Source organism: Polyergus mexicanus, unplaced genomic scaffold, assembly GCF_030449975.1.
Source record: "Polyergus mexicanus isolate NDT 795.1 unplaced genomic scaffold, iyPolMexi1.0 SCAF_1, whole genome shotgun sequence".
Classification (NCBI taxonomy): Eukaryota; Metazoa; Arthropoda; class Insecta; order Hymenoptera; family Formicidae; genus Polyergus; species Polyergus mexicanus.
In genome coordinates, this window is record NW_027223321.1 from 11,887,398 (window position 1) to 11,903,557 (window position 16,160).

Here is a 16,160-nt window from a genome sequence, read left to right on the forward strand (position 1 = left end):
TTAAATTTCTTAGATTTCTAGATATTGTGCAATGAAATAGTCGGTAATTTTAATCGAAGAACATGTACCGACGCAGACATCGAGCATTTAATAGATATTGAGCAGAGGGCGCCTATAACAAAGCCATCAATTTTCTTTTATATAGTTCTGTTAATTAATCACAAGTATATATATATATATATGTTGCATTAACATATATATTTCCTTCTCTCTCTCTCTCTCTTATCCTATTCTGTAAAAGTTTTTTAGTTTATTCTAGATATAAAATAGTTAAAAAAGAAACATTTTACAACATTATCACAAATCCGAGATTTAAGAGAACATAAAATTGAATTATTAAATAAACTATATAAAATATAATTTTAACGAGCATTAAAGATACATATAAATGTTTACTATTTTGAAATATATATATATAAACTATATATTTTTCGATAAAATAAAGCTTGGAATTTAATTATTAATAATCATTATCAATAATAAAATTATATTTGGAAATGATAACTAATTGAAAAACACGTTAGAGCATCTAAATTAAATTTATCTCTAAATTGAGAAAATATCTGCAATTGATTTTGCTTTATTCGATCTTGTTTAATTTTATATTATTTAGCACATTATTTTTGTCAACCTTGTATCAATTATGCCGCATGCGTTAATTAATGCGTCGAGTAATTCGCAGCAAATTCAATTTTACAAAACTCTGTACTCGCGAATTCTCATTACCCATACTTTATTAATTACCGATAATTACAAAAAACATCAAGAGCATGGTTGCTACGCAGTGGGAAATTTCGATCATCTTGTTTTTTTACCGCGTTGTGTGTATATCACGATCGTGATATCGTGCCGTGCGACTAATAATTCTTACGTCAATCGTTCATGTGTAAACCATATGTACCGTATGTAAACAATGTCACTTGTCTGTCACGCAACTAATTATAAACGTGCGTGAATCGTTATACCAGATGCGCTGGAATTACACGCGTCAAATGATGAAGTCGAACTGATTGGATCTCCGTGAAAGATACATAAAACATGTCGATCAAATATCTACAACGTATTTTCTCTTTCGCGAAATAATATTTTAGAGAAGAGAAGAGAAGAGAAGCATATCGGGACGATGTTTCTCCGATGAAAGTAAGTTTGCGATATCATTTTATTTTAACAATCAACCCTTTCGTTTGGGACACTTGAAAGAAAAATACTGGCTCGCTTAAGAAATATTGTATATATTTAAATTATAATTATATATTCTTTAATATATAAAAAATACATAAAAATTTCCGATATTTACGACTAATTTACTAAAACTTTTTTCAGATTATATATAATTTTTTTTTTTTTTTTAGAATTCTGCGAAAGTTCTAGAATCGTGTTAGTTATATAGTAGTCTATCTGGGTAATCGTTATACGTAGCTTATCAGCTGCTTGAGGTTTAATTTATTCACAGGCAAACCTGGAAAGTGCGTCATCTAATCGTTTCAATGTGGTTACGCGACGTCTATTTAAATCGCAAATGCTAGAAGCGTTTTAAAGTTTTATTTTTTATGCCGTATGAAATATGTATAATATATGTATCTGGCAAATTGCAGAAATAATCCCATATCTTGTTGACAATGTCTATAGTAGCATATTTTAAAAATCTTAATAACTTTTTGTTAAACTTCTTATAGCGATTTTATATGTGAATTAAGAACTCATTCTAATGATCATAATTTATTCATTAAATTCAAATTTGAATAAAATATGAGTCAATTAAAAAAATAACTGTATTCTATAATTTTACTAAATATATTTAATTATATTTTAATAGAGAGACAAAATCTCGTAAAATATTATCAAAAAAATACACAAAATTTCCAATGTAATATTTGTTAATTTTATGAAAATTTATCTTTAATATATCTGTTCCTGCATTTCATAATACGAGGCAACAAACAGATTCATATATCAATTAAAAATTTGCGTTAGTATTGTGAATTATATTTCGTTTTTTGTTCTTCATAAGAAGATAACGCGTTGCAAAAATTTATTTAAAATTATTTGGGCAATCATCACATGTTGTGAAATTATTTTATAAATTTTTAGCCACATAAATGTGATTTGGATGTCGGTGTGTAGAGACCTTAACGGAGGATTGCGTATCGACAAGCATAGCGTTGAAATCTCCGCATTGTCCCACGTATACGGCGGAAGCAGAAAAAACTCTGATGTTTAAATTGTTCAGAATTTAATCTTTACACATCTTTACTCGTATAGATATACAATCAGGTTCATATAACATACATACATATATATATATATATATATATATATATATATATATATATATATATATATATTCTAAAAAGTTATAAACGGGGACGAAATCCACGATTCTAACAATAAGTGGAAGTCTTATCTCGACAACACGTGTTGTCCGTGGAACACAAATGGGCAAAAAGATCTTGCACAAAGTGCACCGATGCTCGAGAACAAACAAGTCGGCAATAAAGTTTCTTGTTTTTCCTTGATGACTTCTACTCTTTTTTAGTCTCTCGAGCGTTGCCATTATTTATCACATCTTACATAAGTTAATAGATACAAAATATGCACATATAAAGTGTGACTGATGAATGAATTCTGAATTGATTAAAATAAAAATGCTTCTTTACGCATGAAAGAGGCATACTTTTGGTCACCGCGATCTTCGTACAGTCACCATTACCAGTCGTGCTAAGCCATGTCACGGTTTTCTTGCGGTCCAAGATGACGCAATCGTCTGGCAGCGAAAGTATCATACAAACTCGCGCACGCGTGAATGCGCCTGGATGTGGCTCAATGCGAGAATAATTCGTTCTTCGTCAATTACAAAGAAAAAGATATGTTTTAAATAGAGATATGCTGTATATATCATATATTTTCTATATATGTAATATTAAAATCCTCGACCTTAATTTAGATGACAGGTTGTACGACAAACTTACAATCGATTTTTCTTAGGAAATATTAAAGATATATCTTATTCACTTTTATTTGCAACTTCCTAATATTCAAGAGATCAAAAATTTATATTTTTATATAAAAATTAATCATAAAAATTTAGCGAGCTTATGGAAAAATCGATACCAAAGTGGATAAGGTCGATACTAAACTATTGTATATCGCTAAAATTAAAATTGAGAATACTGTCAAACATGTATTATAGTCAACGAATATTTGTATACGCCAAATTGCGTAATTTTCTATAATGTAGCCTCTTCTCTCATAATTGACATAGGGAACAACAGCGATGCATATATCACTGATAAGTTCGTGACATGCATCTCACGATAAATTACAAATTCATCGGTTTTATACAAACAAGCAGCGAAAATCGTTTGATCCGATGTTAATCATTAGATTACACGCTGTACTTCTTGCAAGGTCGTCACGATCGACGTACCAAATTTTCGAACATGACTGTGGGAATGAAGTAAGAGTCATTACATTTTGAGCAACCGGTGAACGAGGATAATATAAATATAAATGTATGGTTTTTACCCAATTGAATTAATCGTTCATGAAACAAAATAGTAATGGTCCTCAGATGTGTAGATGCATTTATAAAAGAAAATCCCAAAAATTATCCTTTAATATATGAAATTAACTCATCGAGTATCGACAAAGAGATTCATCTCGAATCGTAAGACTTAATATCTTAACTCTTAAAGACAAAGAAAAAAAAATGTTATACAGTAAACAAACCATAATTCTGTTTAGAAATAAAGAAAAATTAATTATGAATCACATAACGTTTTCGTATTGTCATTCTGCTTTTTTAATAATGAAAGAATATTTAAAACGAAAACACCCTTTATGTGTCTATTATATTATATACATGACGGATGTGTTACACTAGTGAACTAAATCTCCATTTACGTTGTTCATGCGTCAAGATATTGCGTTCGAATCATTTTTTAAAATACTGCTCTTTGAATGGATCGTTGTGTTCCATTTTATATTTAGCGCGTGCGCTTTATACGTGCTAAATATCCTAAATATAAAACTAATTCACTAAAAATCTCATTTGAGACTGAGTCTAATCTTATTGCATATATTAATCTTTTCCAAGCAACTTGCATATCATACATATATAATTGAATTATTCGTTTGAGCAAAATATAGATATGCGTGATATAAAATTTTCCGCCGAATGCGAAAAAGTTGAGATATACATGTCTAAAATGTTAAAGAATGATCATTTGGAAAAGATTAATAGATAATTCACAACGCCCTTTCAATTTTTCAAGAAATAAACAATTGAAAAATAATAATATTTCTAATCTATACGCGTTTTAGAAGGTAATCTTGAAATATACGAAAATACATATATCTATGTGTGCCTATCCTAGCGCAATAGCGCGAAAATATTTGCTGGGATGCGCGATCAGAGAAAAGTACGCATCGCGAGGTGCGAACATCAGTCCGTATTTATCGGTTTTAAACTAAGTAATTTTCTCGTACTATACATACGCGTATACTATATGTCAGCGTGCGGGCGCAAACCATGTCAGAATACGCGTCTAAGAGGCCGCGTTTACGCGCTCACGGATTTTGAATTAGTAGTATTGGCCATCTTCTTCGTAAACTCCATGAGAAAATCCCTGTAGAGGAGAGAATCCATGTTGGCCGAGAGGACATAGAGTATCCACCAGTCACCAAGGTCGACCTTCTTGCTGACGCTCTGACAGATCTCGATCGGCAGCATTCTCGTCGATAGGTGCAGCAGCCTCGACCGTATCATCGGCGCGAAAATGATCATCGCTCTGTACACCAAGAGACCGATCAACATGATGGCCAGTATGAAGAACCAGAACCAGATGAAGATATACGCCTTCTCGTTGACGATGTTTAGCGGCAATATGCAGAGGGAATCGTGCTGCTGTATCGTGCCCGAGGCACCATATTTATGGAAGATGCACTTGGTGACACGTGGGAACACGTAGACCATGGGGTCGACACGTTCCTCCTGCGGCGTGTCTGAAAATTGCAGCACTCGCAGACCGTAGCTGAAGAACTCACCATCGAAGAATCGATTCATCAGATAGAGCTGACCGAATATGTTGATGAGGCATAGAATCTCGCAGGCAAAGTACCGATACACGTACGTGTTGTGACTCTGTAAGCAGCAATTCGTCGTTGAATTAACGCAAATTGGACTCAATGAGGACGAATTGGACGATTTAACGCAGTCGTTCCCCTCTCTCGTCACATGTTCACCTTCTCCACTAACATTCCGACTAAACGGTACTGACATTTCGCATAATCTATTTATCAAGTAAATATAGCGTACTGAATATATGAGAGGTAGCAGCTTAACTCTGTTTCACGTTCAGAAATGAAGATTGTACTTAATATATCGATATAGATCTTTACTAGTTATCTTCTTATATATTTATATTTATAAAAAATTTTACAAAACTAATTTGCATCTATTCTTGTATTTTATATACGGTGAAGATTATGTATATTTCATACCTTTTTTTTTTTAAATGATTTCTATTCCATGATTATCTGCATATTTAATTTCAACCTCAGAGAATGCTTTGAAAACAATTCCAGAGAGGCGATAAGTTAAATGATAACAAAGACACGTGCGATGTTATTGAATAGCTAAACCAGCTAGTTATCGACAACGACCACCGAGGACGGCAAGATACTCGTTACCTAAGTACGGTTTTTGTTTTTTCTATTCCTTTTTTTTTTCCTATGATGATATCTTTTAAACATCTTATCCGCCAAGCCGAAATTCGCTTTGTTCGATGAATTGTGTGTCCGATTTATATTTATATTCTTACCCTGATGTGCTGTACTAAATAATCCATGAGAGCGCTCTTCTTCTTCGTGATATTTTCGTCGGTATCCATGCCGTGATTCATTCCCATGACCAGCGCGTTTATCAGACCACCTTCCCATAAGTTCCACAGCCATTGCGGTACATAGCATAAAATCGCCTAATTAATAAAAAGATAAATAAATAAATAAATGTTGCGTGAATTGAAGAGGGAGAAGAAAATATCAATCGTTATATAAATAGCACGATACTGATCGAATCGAAGAGTCCACGGAATCGCGATGTGCAGGATATATGTATTGTATTAATTGAAAATTAAAGTCAAAAGTTAATTCTCTATCCAACAGCGAATCGACATATCCGATAAACTTGTTATACAACAAATTAAATATTCGCATCACGATCAATCATTTTCATACGACTTTAATATCGATGAATTATTTTAACTTAAAAAAATTAATAAGTTAACGTTAATGCATTTAAAGATGACTAATTTAAAAGTTAACACGTTTAAAATTAATTAACAATAAGTTAAATTAAAGATTACTAAATTTTTAACTTAACTTTTAAATGTTTAACTAGTAACTACTCTGCTTTTAACTTAATATAGTCACAATTTAAATCATATATATTTTTATTAACGAGTATCGCGCTGAAAGACCTCCCACGCCTGGGAGGTCCACGTGGGCCGCAATCGGCCGCCAGATATAAGAGATAAGCGCGGATCAGCGGAAAGACAGATGAACACAAAGAAAGGAGGCAGATTCTCTTTCTTGTCTGGCGCGCGCGACTCGATCCGCACGTCACCTCGTGTACGTGTGATAGATTGCCGATAAAGGGATACGCTTACCTGGAAAAACAGCACGAAACAGACCCACTGGTAGTACGTGTAATATTTCCTCGCATCGACATCTCCGAAGTCATTGGCTACTCCTGGATGGGCGACTTCCACGCCGACCTGCGGACACGCGATACTTTTAGAGGGATGATAACGATGACACCAATCGCGCAATGGAGTCTCACTTGACTCTCCTCGGATAAGGGGAGAAAAAATTAACTCTTATCTAAGCATATCATTATCGCAATATTCTCGCAATGCGCAGCCGCATGAACAAATTAATCTCTTGTTAATTAATTTTTTACATGACTGTGTAAAAATCTACCTTCTGTAAAAACTATTCTTCATGTTTTTTAAAGAGACTCATTGATTTTAAGAGAATTGTATCACGCCAATATACAAAAATTAATCTCTCAAAAGAGATGTGATATAAATATATTTATTAAAGATTGCCTTCATTCATTGTAATAGTTGGGGATCATTGTTTCTTGCAAAGTTAATCAAGAGAAATTCGCGCAGTCAATCAATATATATATATATATAATTTTTATTGTCCTTTTTTTCAGCTTGAAACGAGGCAACCGGGATCCTTACACGTCTATAAATACATAGATGATCAAAAAAGATTTCCAAGTATAATTAGTGAGAGAATATATAAGGATTACAGTTAGACATATTGTCTAATGTATTGTCTAATAACTTGCAGCTAACGGTTTTAGACGGCTTTCCATCGATTTCTCTATGCCATTAATATATAGAAGCGTGCGTGTATGAATCTAAAAATCTCAATTGTCGTATGTATATATTTTAATTAAAATTGACCGCCTGCCACATTCCAGCATACATATATCTTGAATTAATTATTCCGTCATCATTGGCCGTGGTCATGGCATCTCTCCGTCACTTACTTTATTTTCCATATTTCTCAAATATTCCGAGGAAAAAAAAAATGATAATTCCTCGATACTTTATTTCAATCATAGAATAGATTGGTGGGGCGGTAACCGTAAACAGCAACTTTCGACGCCGCGATTATTTATCGACACATTGTATTATATAAATATCATTTTTATACGTAAAAATATTCACCCAGTAAAAGATATACGTAGGAAATTATAGATCCAGATTTATCGCGTATGGAAATCAAATGCTCATTATATTACTCGCTGCTGAGACTTATATCAAAACTGTAAACGTGACAAATAAACCTCTATAACAGCGAAACGCGATATCATATATCAAAAGCAATATGTAAGGCGATACAATCGATATAGGAGGGGGGGGGGGGAAAAACAAAAAAAAACAGCACGGCGGTTCTATTGAGGCAAATAGTTAATAGATATTTTAATATGAAAAAGATTATAGCGATACAGTTAATAGTTATAGCTTTTTCTACAGAGCTACTATAAAGATTACTTTCTTGTTCCAAGATTTAAATTAATGTACATTGTACGCTGTCTAATAATGCTATGTAACGTTAACAGCTTCAGCAAACTGATGCACCTGCGCAAATTTTAATCTTTAATTTTTAATTAATTTAGTCTTTTTTTTAATTGATACCGATCCATCATCTAAGCATCCATTAATCAATTTTTCATCAACGATTTCTTATCAAAAATAACGCACAATGTATTTATAGTTTCATTATTAAAATATTCGATTTAAAAAAGAATGCAATACATATGTAAAATATATGTAATTTAAGAATGTAAAGATCAAGGATTTTTTTACGTATCGAAGATTTAACATAAAAGAATGTTACAAACCAAAAGGAACTCGAGACAAGTTAATTTTCTAAAAATACACTTCTAATCTGTATTATGCATCCTCAACAATTCCATTAGCAATAGTCTTTTTTTTTTTAGTGCTGTTTATCTTGACATATTGACTGATTGTTAGATGCAGAGATAATTTTAAGGACATAGCGCGTTTGCAATATAATTAACTGGAATATCCAGGAAGTGATTTGACGAGAAGGTTGTCAAGAAGGGGAGGCGGGGGGAGGGGGGAGGGGCAGCGACGATCCCGCAAGGATCAAGGACGATCGGTGAATAGGTACACAATCGAAAATCACACACGCACCTGCCGATTGAACGCATCTGGCATAGTGAAGGTGGAAGTTATCCAGCAGTAAGTGTTGATGGCGTGCGTAGGCAGACCCTGGACGATGCAGGAGATCGGGTTACCGACATACTGGGTGGCCGTGAGCACTATCGAGCACGCGAACAACAGCACCGTGGTGAAGTGGTTGTGCATCCGAAACACCATAGAATCCGTAATAATCTCCTGCCGTTTCAAGTAACGGCTCAAATCTGCTAGTAGCTTATACATGATCGCGTCGGTGTCTCGCTATCGTTGCCGACGAGAGAGGACCGACGTTGACGGCGGAAAATCTGCCGATCTCGAAGAAGGAGAGGGATCACCGCGTGCTGTCAAACAGCCACCCCACCCACCCAACCACCGCCGCTGCTGCTACTACCACCACGGCCACGAGCACCACGTGCGAATAGACGGTCCAAAGTCACCTCTCTCCTTCCCGTTACGTAGAAATTTCAACGACGACCACGAAAGACTAGTACCATCAACCGGCACTAACGAGCGTAGCTCATCCACCGCGTTCTCGCGCGAACGAAAGCAGCAAAACGAAACAAGAGAGAGAGACACGAGCGTGCACGGTTGTGTCCACGCGGCTTGCCTCCTCTACCGTTCCCTCCTTTTTTCTCCTCCGTCTTCCGTCTCGCCTTCTCCCGGTGCTCTGCCGCTTTGCTTCCCTTCGTCTGTTGCCCCCTCTCTTTGTCACTCTCTCTCTCTCTCTCTCTCTCTCTCTCTCTCTCTCTCTCTCTCTCGTTTTTTCTCTCCCTCCTATCCTGCCCTTCTTTTACTGCCTCTCTTTCTCTCCGTAACCCTCTGTATCCCCGCCGGGGATCCTTCCTTCCCCTCGGCTCTGCGTGCGAGATAGGTCACCGAACCACGTTGGACGAGTTGCCGACGAGTCCTCGACGTGTTCCAATTCCTCCTGCGAAGAGATCGGCGGCTTTTGGTTCACGAGCTCGTGTGAATCATTTTAGCGAGCGAGTAATAAAAACTCGCCGATACGGGGGAGGGAGAAGACGGCACGCGTCTTTGTCGTTCTTCCCGTCTCTCTCTCTCTCTCTCTTTCTTTTTTCTAAATTCTTTTTTTATCCTCGCCGTTTCCGCATTTTCTTAGTCTTACGGGATATCCTTTCTCTCTCTCTCTCTCTCTCTCTCTTGGATGTGTTATCTTTTTTTATGATCTTGTCGAATAATTAATCGAAAAGAATTCGTTGCGTAATCTTGTATATTCTCTTAGGCAATCGAACAGTTTCCTTCAGTAATTGTACAAGGAATGCGTCCTGCTAACACACGATCGTGCCACTTTACGTGTAAATAAACGCGGCGTCCCGATACGTTACGAGATTCCTCGCGATCCCTATCCTTGTTTCTCTTCCTTTAAGCGCTCTCGATCTCGATCAACGATTATCCTCGATTTCTCAAACGATCCCTCCAATTCGCGATCGCGGAACGCGCGGTTAAGGTAAATCCGCGTTCCCCTTCTCGAGGACGTTAATTTCTTCCCTCCCCCCTTTTTCGCGCTCCTCCGTTCCCCTCGACTACCTTCGGATACTCTGGAGAATCGTACCAGGAGCGAACGCAACGTGTCCGAGCAACGCCGTCGCGTATCGAGGAAGCGACACTAACTACCAACTGTCAATCGTACCGATCCCCCCCTCTGTCACCATATCTCTCTCTCTCTCTCTCTCACTCTATTTCTCTCTCTCCCTTACTCTACCTCCGTCCCCCTTCTCGACAAAGTCCCCCTCCTCACTTTCGTTTCCATGCACGCGCAACGCGAAACAAAATTGTGAGAGCGACCGAGGCTCTCTCGTTTTCTCCGTTTTTCTCTCTTTTTCTCGGGGAAGAATAAATGATTTTTTTTTCTCACAGAAAATACCGTGAGACAGCCGCGGCATCGAGTGTCGATATGCGTATGCGTGCGTACGTACGCACGTAGCGATATCTTGAGCGGCAACTGACGAGAAGTCGCGGTTGTTTGTTGTGTCGTCGAGAGGAGGGCGGCGGAGAAGGGCACTCTCGACGAACGTACCCAGGGGAGACCATAGCGGCGTGTATGGAAAGGGGAAGAGGGGGAGATGGGCCCGAGGATGGGGAATATCGTCGGAGGGGGCCGACGCACGCCTCTCGATTTGTACGCTATAATGCGTGCTGCTCTATAGTATACGTCACGCGCGCGCGCTCTCGTCCGTCCGACGTTATTACTACCATGATGATCCTTTTCACAGCGGCACATTTGGTTCGTGAATAGGGGACGACCCCGTCTTACGCCAGTATATACTTATTTAGGGACGAATAGCCCGGGGAGCACCCCTCGCGCGGGTATCCGCGAAGGGAAGTCGAGACACGAGAGATTTTGTGCGGTCTGGTCCTTTGACTCGCCTTTGCATTTTGGGACGCGCGTATTGTACATCAATAGTTGCACGTTAAAATTTCGTAAATAATACGATGTAATTATTATGTACATGTTATATAGACATTTTAATTATTGCTGAAGAAATGCGCATACCTCGTTAAAATATTTTATTTTACTTTTGTTTTAGTATAAATATTTTTTCAATACTTGCACACATACAAGGATATAAATTCGAGATAGTCCAAAAAATATATACATATAGAATTACAATTAATTTTTATAATAATTTAACTTCTTACACTTTGTTGTGTAAGATCTCATCAGACTGTAACCGCACCTAATCTTGACTGAAAACATTATTACAGTTGCCAGTAATTTTATTTTTTCATGGAAATAAATTATTTCAATCATTCGCAGCTTGCAATCAGTAGTGCATACCTTTTGTATTTGTCAACGACGTGAAAACATTAATGAGAGAGAGAGAGAGAGAGAGATGATCGCGCGATAGGATGCGTAAGACAGACAGTAGCTGTACATACAAAAAAACATTGTTATCGTATAGAAATAGAATATATTCGAACTACTGAAATGTACAAAATACATTCGAGGATATTGAAATACTCAGCCGCGATGTTTACCTTATCTTATCAAAGGTTGTGAGAATTCCCGACGTATTTCTAGCGAGAAAATATTGGTTTTCTGTATTTGCCGTTTCGCGCAAGAGTTTTCAAAAAAGCTACATGTTAATAAGAATATTAATAATCTACACAAATGGGCAGAGAATTTTATTCCTCTAACGTTAACAAACTTTATATTATCTCTCTTGTATACGAAATGTACAATATATAAAAATATATCAGAAGCTCTTTTGATTTCCCCGTAATGAAGGAGGACGGGATACACATTATACATATATATATTATTATATATATTTAAATGTTTATGAAACATTTATGGAAGAGTGGATTGTGTTTGTATAAGGCTCGAATATATCGTAAGGCAATTATACGATACAAATTACATCGGAATTTCTAGTCTGACAACAAATTTATGTTCTCGTTTTGTTCTCACTCCGACTGCGTTTTCCCGAAACTGTCATTGAAAGAAAAATGTTTCGAGGACATCCATAAAAGTTTATGGCACATTCTCTCATCCTTCAAGAAGAAAATGTCGAAAGCTCGCTCTCTCTTGTCCTTGTGAGATTCTTCGTATTTCTTGAATTTTCCAGAGAGATTTACACACACACACACAAGGTAATTTTTCATTCTATCCTTTTTGTTTTTTGCATCTGTATCCTTGTAGACGGATATTTGAAATATCGATTATTCATCTCGTCTTTTTTTCTTTCTAGAAACATCCAAGTAAACCAAATGTTACGCGAATATTCTATCTATAAATGTGATGGATAAATTAAAAAAATTTATTAGGGCCTATTTGCAAATTGATATATCTTTCAAATCGAATCAACAAGATAAAATATCAAGTAACAGATTACATTCGTAAATTAGCACATTATACATGCATATTTAAACAATATAATTTATAAATGTGTGATACACTTTTTAATGATCTTTTTCGATTTTCATAATATTATCATCTATATACACGGGGTTGTTTTAATCGCATCAAGGGACAGAAACATTTTCCGTGAATTTTTCACTGAATGGAAACTAATTTTATATCGTATCATATTTTTCTCTTGCGGGATCTATATTATATATTTTTTCATATAAGATTTTAATCGACCGTATTATCCCACGATGACCATAATTCATCGGCGTCACGCGATGAGTAACATACTCGTTTACATGAAAATTCAACATGTGATACGCGAGCTTCGTCGATGATTCATTTGCGTAAACGCGTTCGAAGTATGAGAATTACTACGGATTCGGTTTCATTCATGAGTTCGCGGATACCAGTGGACGTTCGTAATAATCTGCACATCCGCGAGCACTTTGTGTGCACATCCGTTTTTCATCGTCTCCGTAGCGGCGCGATCCGTGGACCAGATGGTCGAAAGATGACGCAACGTCACACACATCTTACGCAACTCAATAATTCACGAGCTATCATGTACATTTTTATCATTAATTATAAACTTTTTTTGCATCGACTTCTCATTGAAAATATCAATGATAATGATAAATTTCTTGAAAAGAAACGCGGATGCCAATTCGAACAAGGAGCACATTCTTAGTAATCATGTATATTCATCATAATTAACTTAATTGCCTATTTATATCGATGATCAAATCGATTACAATATCAATGCTGAATATCTTCTATACTAATTTATTGTTTTAATAATTATACCGAATCGACAAAATTGATAGGCTTTTTAATTATCACGCTGTCAATAAACAATTTCTGACTTGAAGTCAAGTCGAAAAACCGTGTTTTTACTCTCTCCGAAATTTTTATATAATTTGATTTAGAAGCCATTATTATTGAAATTACCACGCAATGTGATATCTTCATTCTCTCTCTCTCTCTCTCTCTCTCTCTCTCTCTCTCTCTCTCTCTCTTTCACGTGACTCTTAAAAGCCTTTAAAAATTACAGCTTAATTGATTGATTCTCATTATGGCTGTCGCTCTTTGTGTGTCAGATGTTCTCGTTGACTGTATTATTGATCATTGCATTGTCCGCGTGGATATACTGTGCGCGTATCTACGCAAAGAGTATCGACAATAAGAACAAAGCCGTGATGACGAATGCAATTTTTATTATTTCATCATAATGTGCATTAAAAACATAATTTTAATTGCCGTATTATGCATGCGAGCTATAAAAGTATTATTATATAATTGAATAGAATACATAATTATACGTAACGTCGTTATGTAATTTACCTGTTAATTTACAGAAAAATCAATTCACATAAAAAAATGTGAATTTTTAAGAGTTGTCATTTTAAATCTATTTTTTGAAAACGATTTTTTTTTTTTTTTTTTTTTTTTTTGACGATTATACTTTTTGCAAATAATATTTTCTACAATACGAAAAAATTATTTTTAATAACAGAAATGTTTTTTAGCGTTTAAAGAAACAACATGCGCATTTTTTATGTAAAATTCTAATTTAATTTTTCTAAATTTAATTAAATTTTCTATATTATCTCTGTATATACGGAAATTACTTAAATATTAATATATAAACGAACAATTATATAGACAAGAACTCGATTTTGTCGGCATTTCACAACAGATGAAAATATTACACTCGCTTTTTTCGAGATGGCTTACTTATTTCTCAGCAAACACCTTTCACTTCCATTCCCCATTTTTTTTTTTTTTCCCCGGCCCGTTGCTTGACGAAACAATTCGATCGCGACCGCGTAATTCATTTCGCGTACATGAAACTGCGCGTTTCGATCTCCCAAACGTGGACTATCTAAAGGCCATCGGATCGGTTTTGCTATGGACAAAGTCGGCGGAATTGAGAACCACTTACGACTCAATCATGTCAATTGTGACGAATACATGCCAGCTGTGTAGCAACGTCTCCTCGCCCTTATAACGTTTGAAAAGTAATACTATGGCCTTAAACTTTCGCAGAAAGGAGAACTAAAAGTGAAAGTCATTTTTGTTCGTATCTTTAAATGTTAATCCTTTACAGACATTTGAAGTCTTTCTAGTGTCGACAGACTGATTTATAACAATTTTACCTACATTTCTTCAAAGATAAGATATTGTATATAGATATAATATATATATATATAATATTTTATACTTAACTCTAAATCTACAATAGACACAGTCAACTGAGGATGTTGCAAAAAAAGGCGTTACATCTAAATATCTTAGACATTAACGAAGCACAGTACACATCTGGCGTCCTAGATAGATTAAGAGCAACCTGTTGCTCATATATAGCAACGTTTAATGTTCGTTGTACTCTAAACACGCATGTAGCGTATGGTGAGAAAAAAAAAATGTACATCATATATCACATAAGATTAAATATTAAACTCATTATTTGTCTCTCCTAAATTCAACAAATTAAGAAACGTCCATTTCAAATATTAACATTTCTAAATTATCATGCATTTCTTTTCAAGATAAATACAACATTAAATTTGTCATAATATGTATTATTTATCGAGTGACGGACTTTTCAAAGGATCTGTCTCATGTATCTTCGAGCACACATTTATATGAGATAAACTAAAGCATCGTCTAGACATACGATGCGCCGGAATGTGCAATATATGCATCATTCTCTGCGTTCGTACACCAACATTCGTCTCTAAACCTTAGATTTTATCATCTCTACGTGAAGATAATATTTGCATTGCTTATGGCATGCGAATATTTCGCGCACGTTGTTACGATGTATCACGCAATCGCATCTGAATTTTCTCACCGAGATCCGGTGGATCGGACATTAGTAATCGACATGACGAAAAACGAGCCGCATTTTGTATTGCATTCACGCGTTTCGCATTCGACTCCCGCACGTCTTTGGCATAAATATATGTATTTACTGCGGTTGTATGCGTAAACGTAGCATCATCGGTGAGCCGCTTTATGTCATCAAGAGTCGCGCTATAATGTAGCTTAAAACTAACTTTGATTACGTAAATTATCCTTATTATTCTAACGGTTTAACGATAAAAGAATTAAAAATTAAAAAGAAATAAGACAACAATAGGCATTATATATTATCTAACACTAATAAATATTGTATAAGAAATGATATTTTTTATTTGGAAAAATTGAAATCATACGGGGGACAATTTTTGGATATCTCTTGGAACACTTAACAAAATCTCGCGAAATTTTATAAGCATATTGTTGTTTTGTGAAAGGTTAGATACAAAATGAATTCATGTTATAGAATAATGAAATGTCTGGCTGATGATCATGGTACAGGATGCTGCAGCCGAGCGACTATTCCGAAAACGCGCACAGCTGCTTTCCAGGTTTCTCGATCCTTTCTTTGCCTTCCTTCCCCTCATTTCTAATTTTTCTTCCCTTTTCCAAGTATAATTAACGCGCGCCAGACTTGAATGACGTTCGGGATATTCGAGTTACCACGAAGACTTCAGTTA

The 16,160-nt window shown here is 35.7% G+C and overlaps 1 protein-coding gene across 1 annotated transcript; it reads right to left on the reverse strand.

Moving 5' to 3' along the window:
- Window positions 1-1,964: 1,964 nt before the first annotated feature.
- Window positions 1,965-10,446, reverse strand: Ogre (optic ganglion reduced). Its single transcript, XM_070299766.1, has 4 exons — window positions 8,739-10,446; window positions 6,669-6,776; window positions 5,823-5,978; window positions 1,965-5,143 (listed from the first exon to the last, which is right to left on the reverse strand). The coding sequence occupies exons 1-4, from the start codon at window positions 8,985-8,987 to the stop codon at window positions 4,562-4,564; spliced, it is 1,095 nt and encodes a 364-aa protein (XP_070155867.1). The 5' UTR covers window positions 8,988-10,446; the 3' UTR covers window positions 1,965-4,561.
- Between the last annotated feature and the right edge of the window lie 5,714 nt (window positions 10,447-16,160).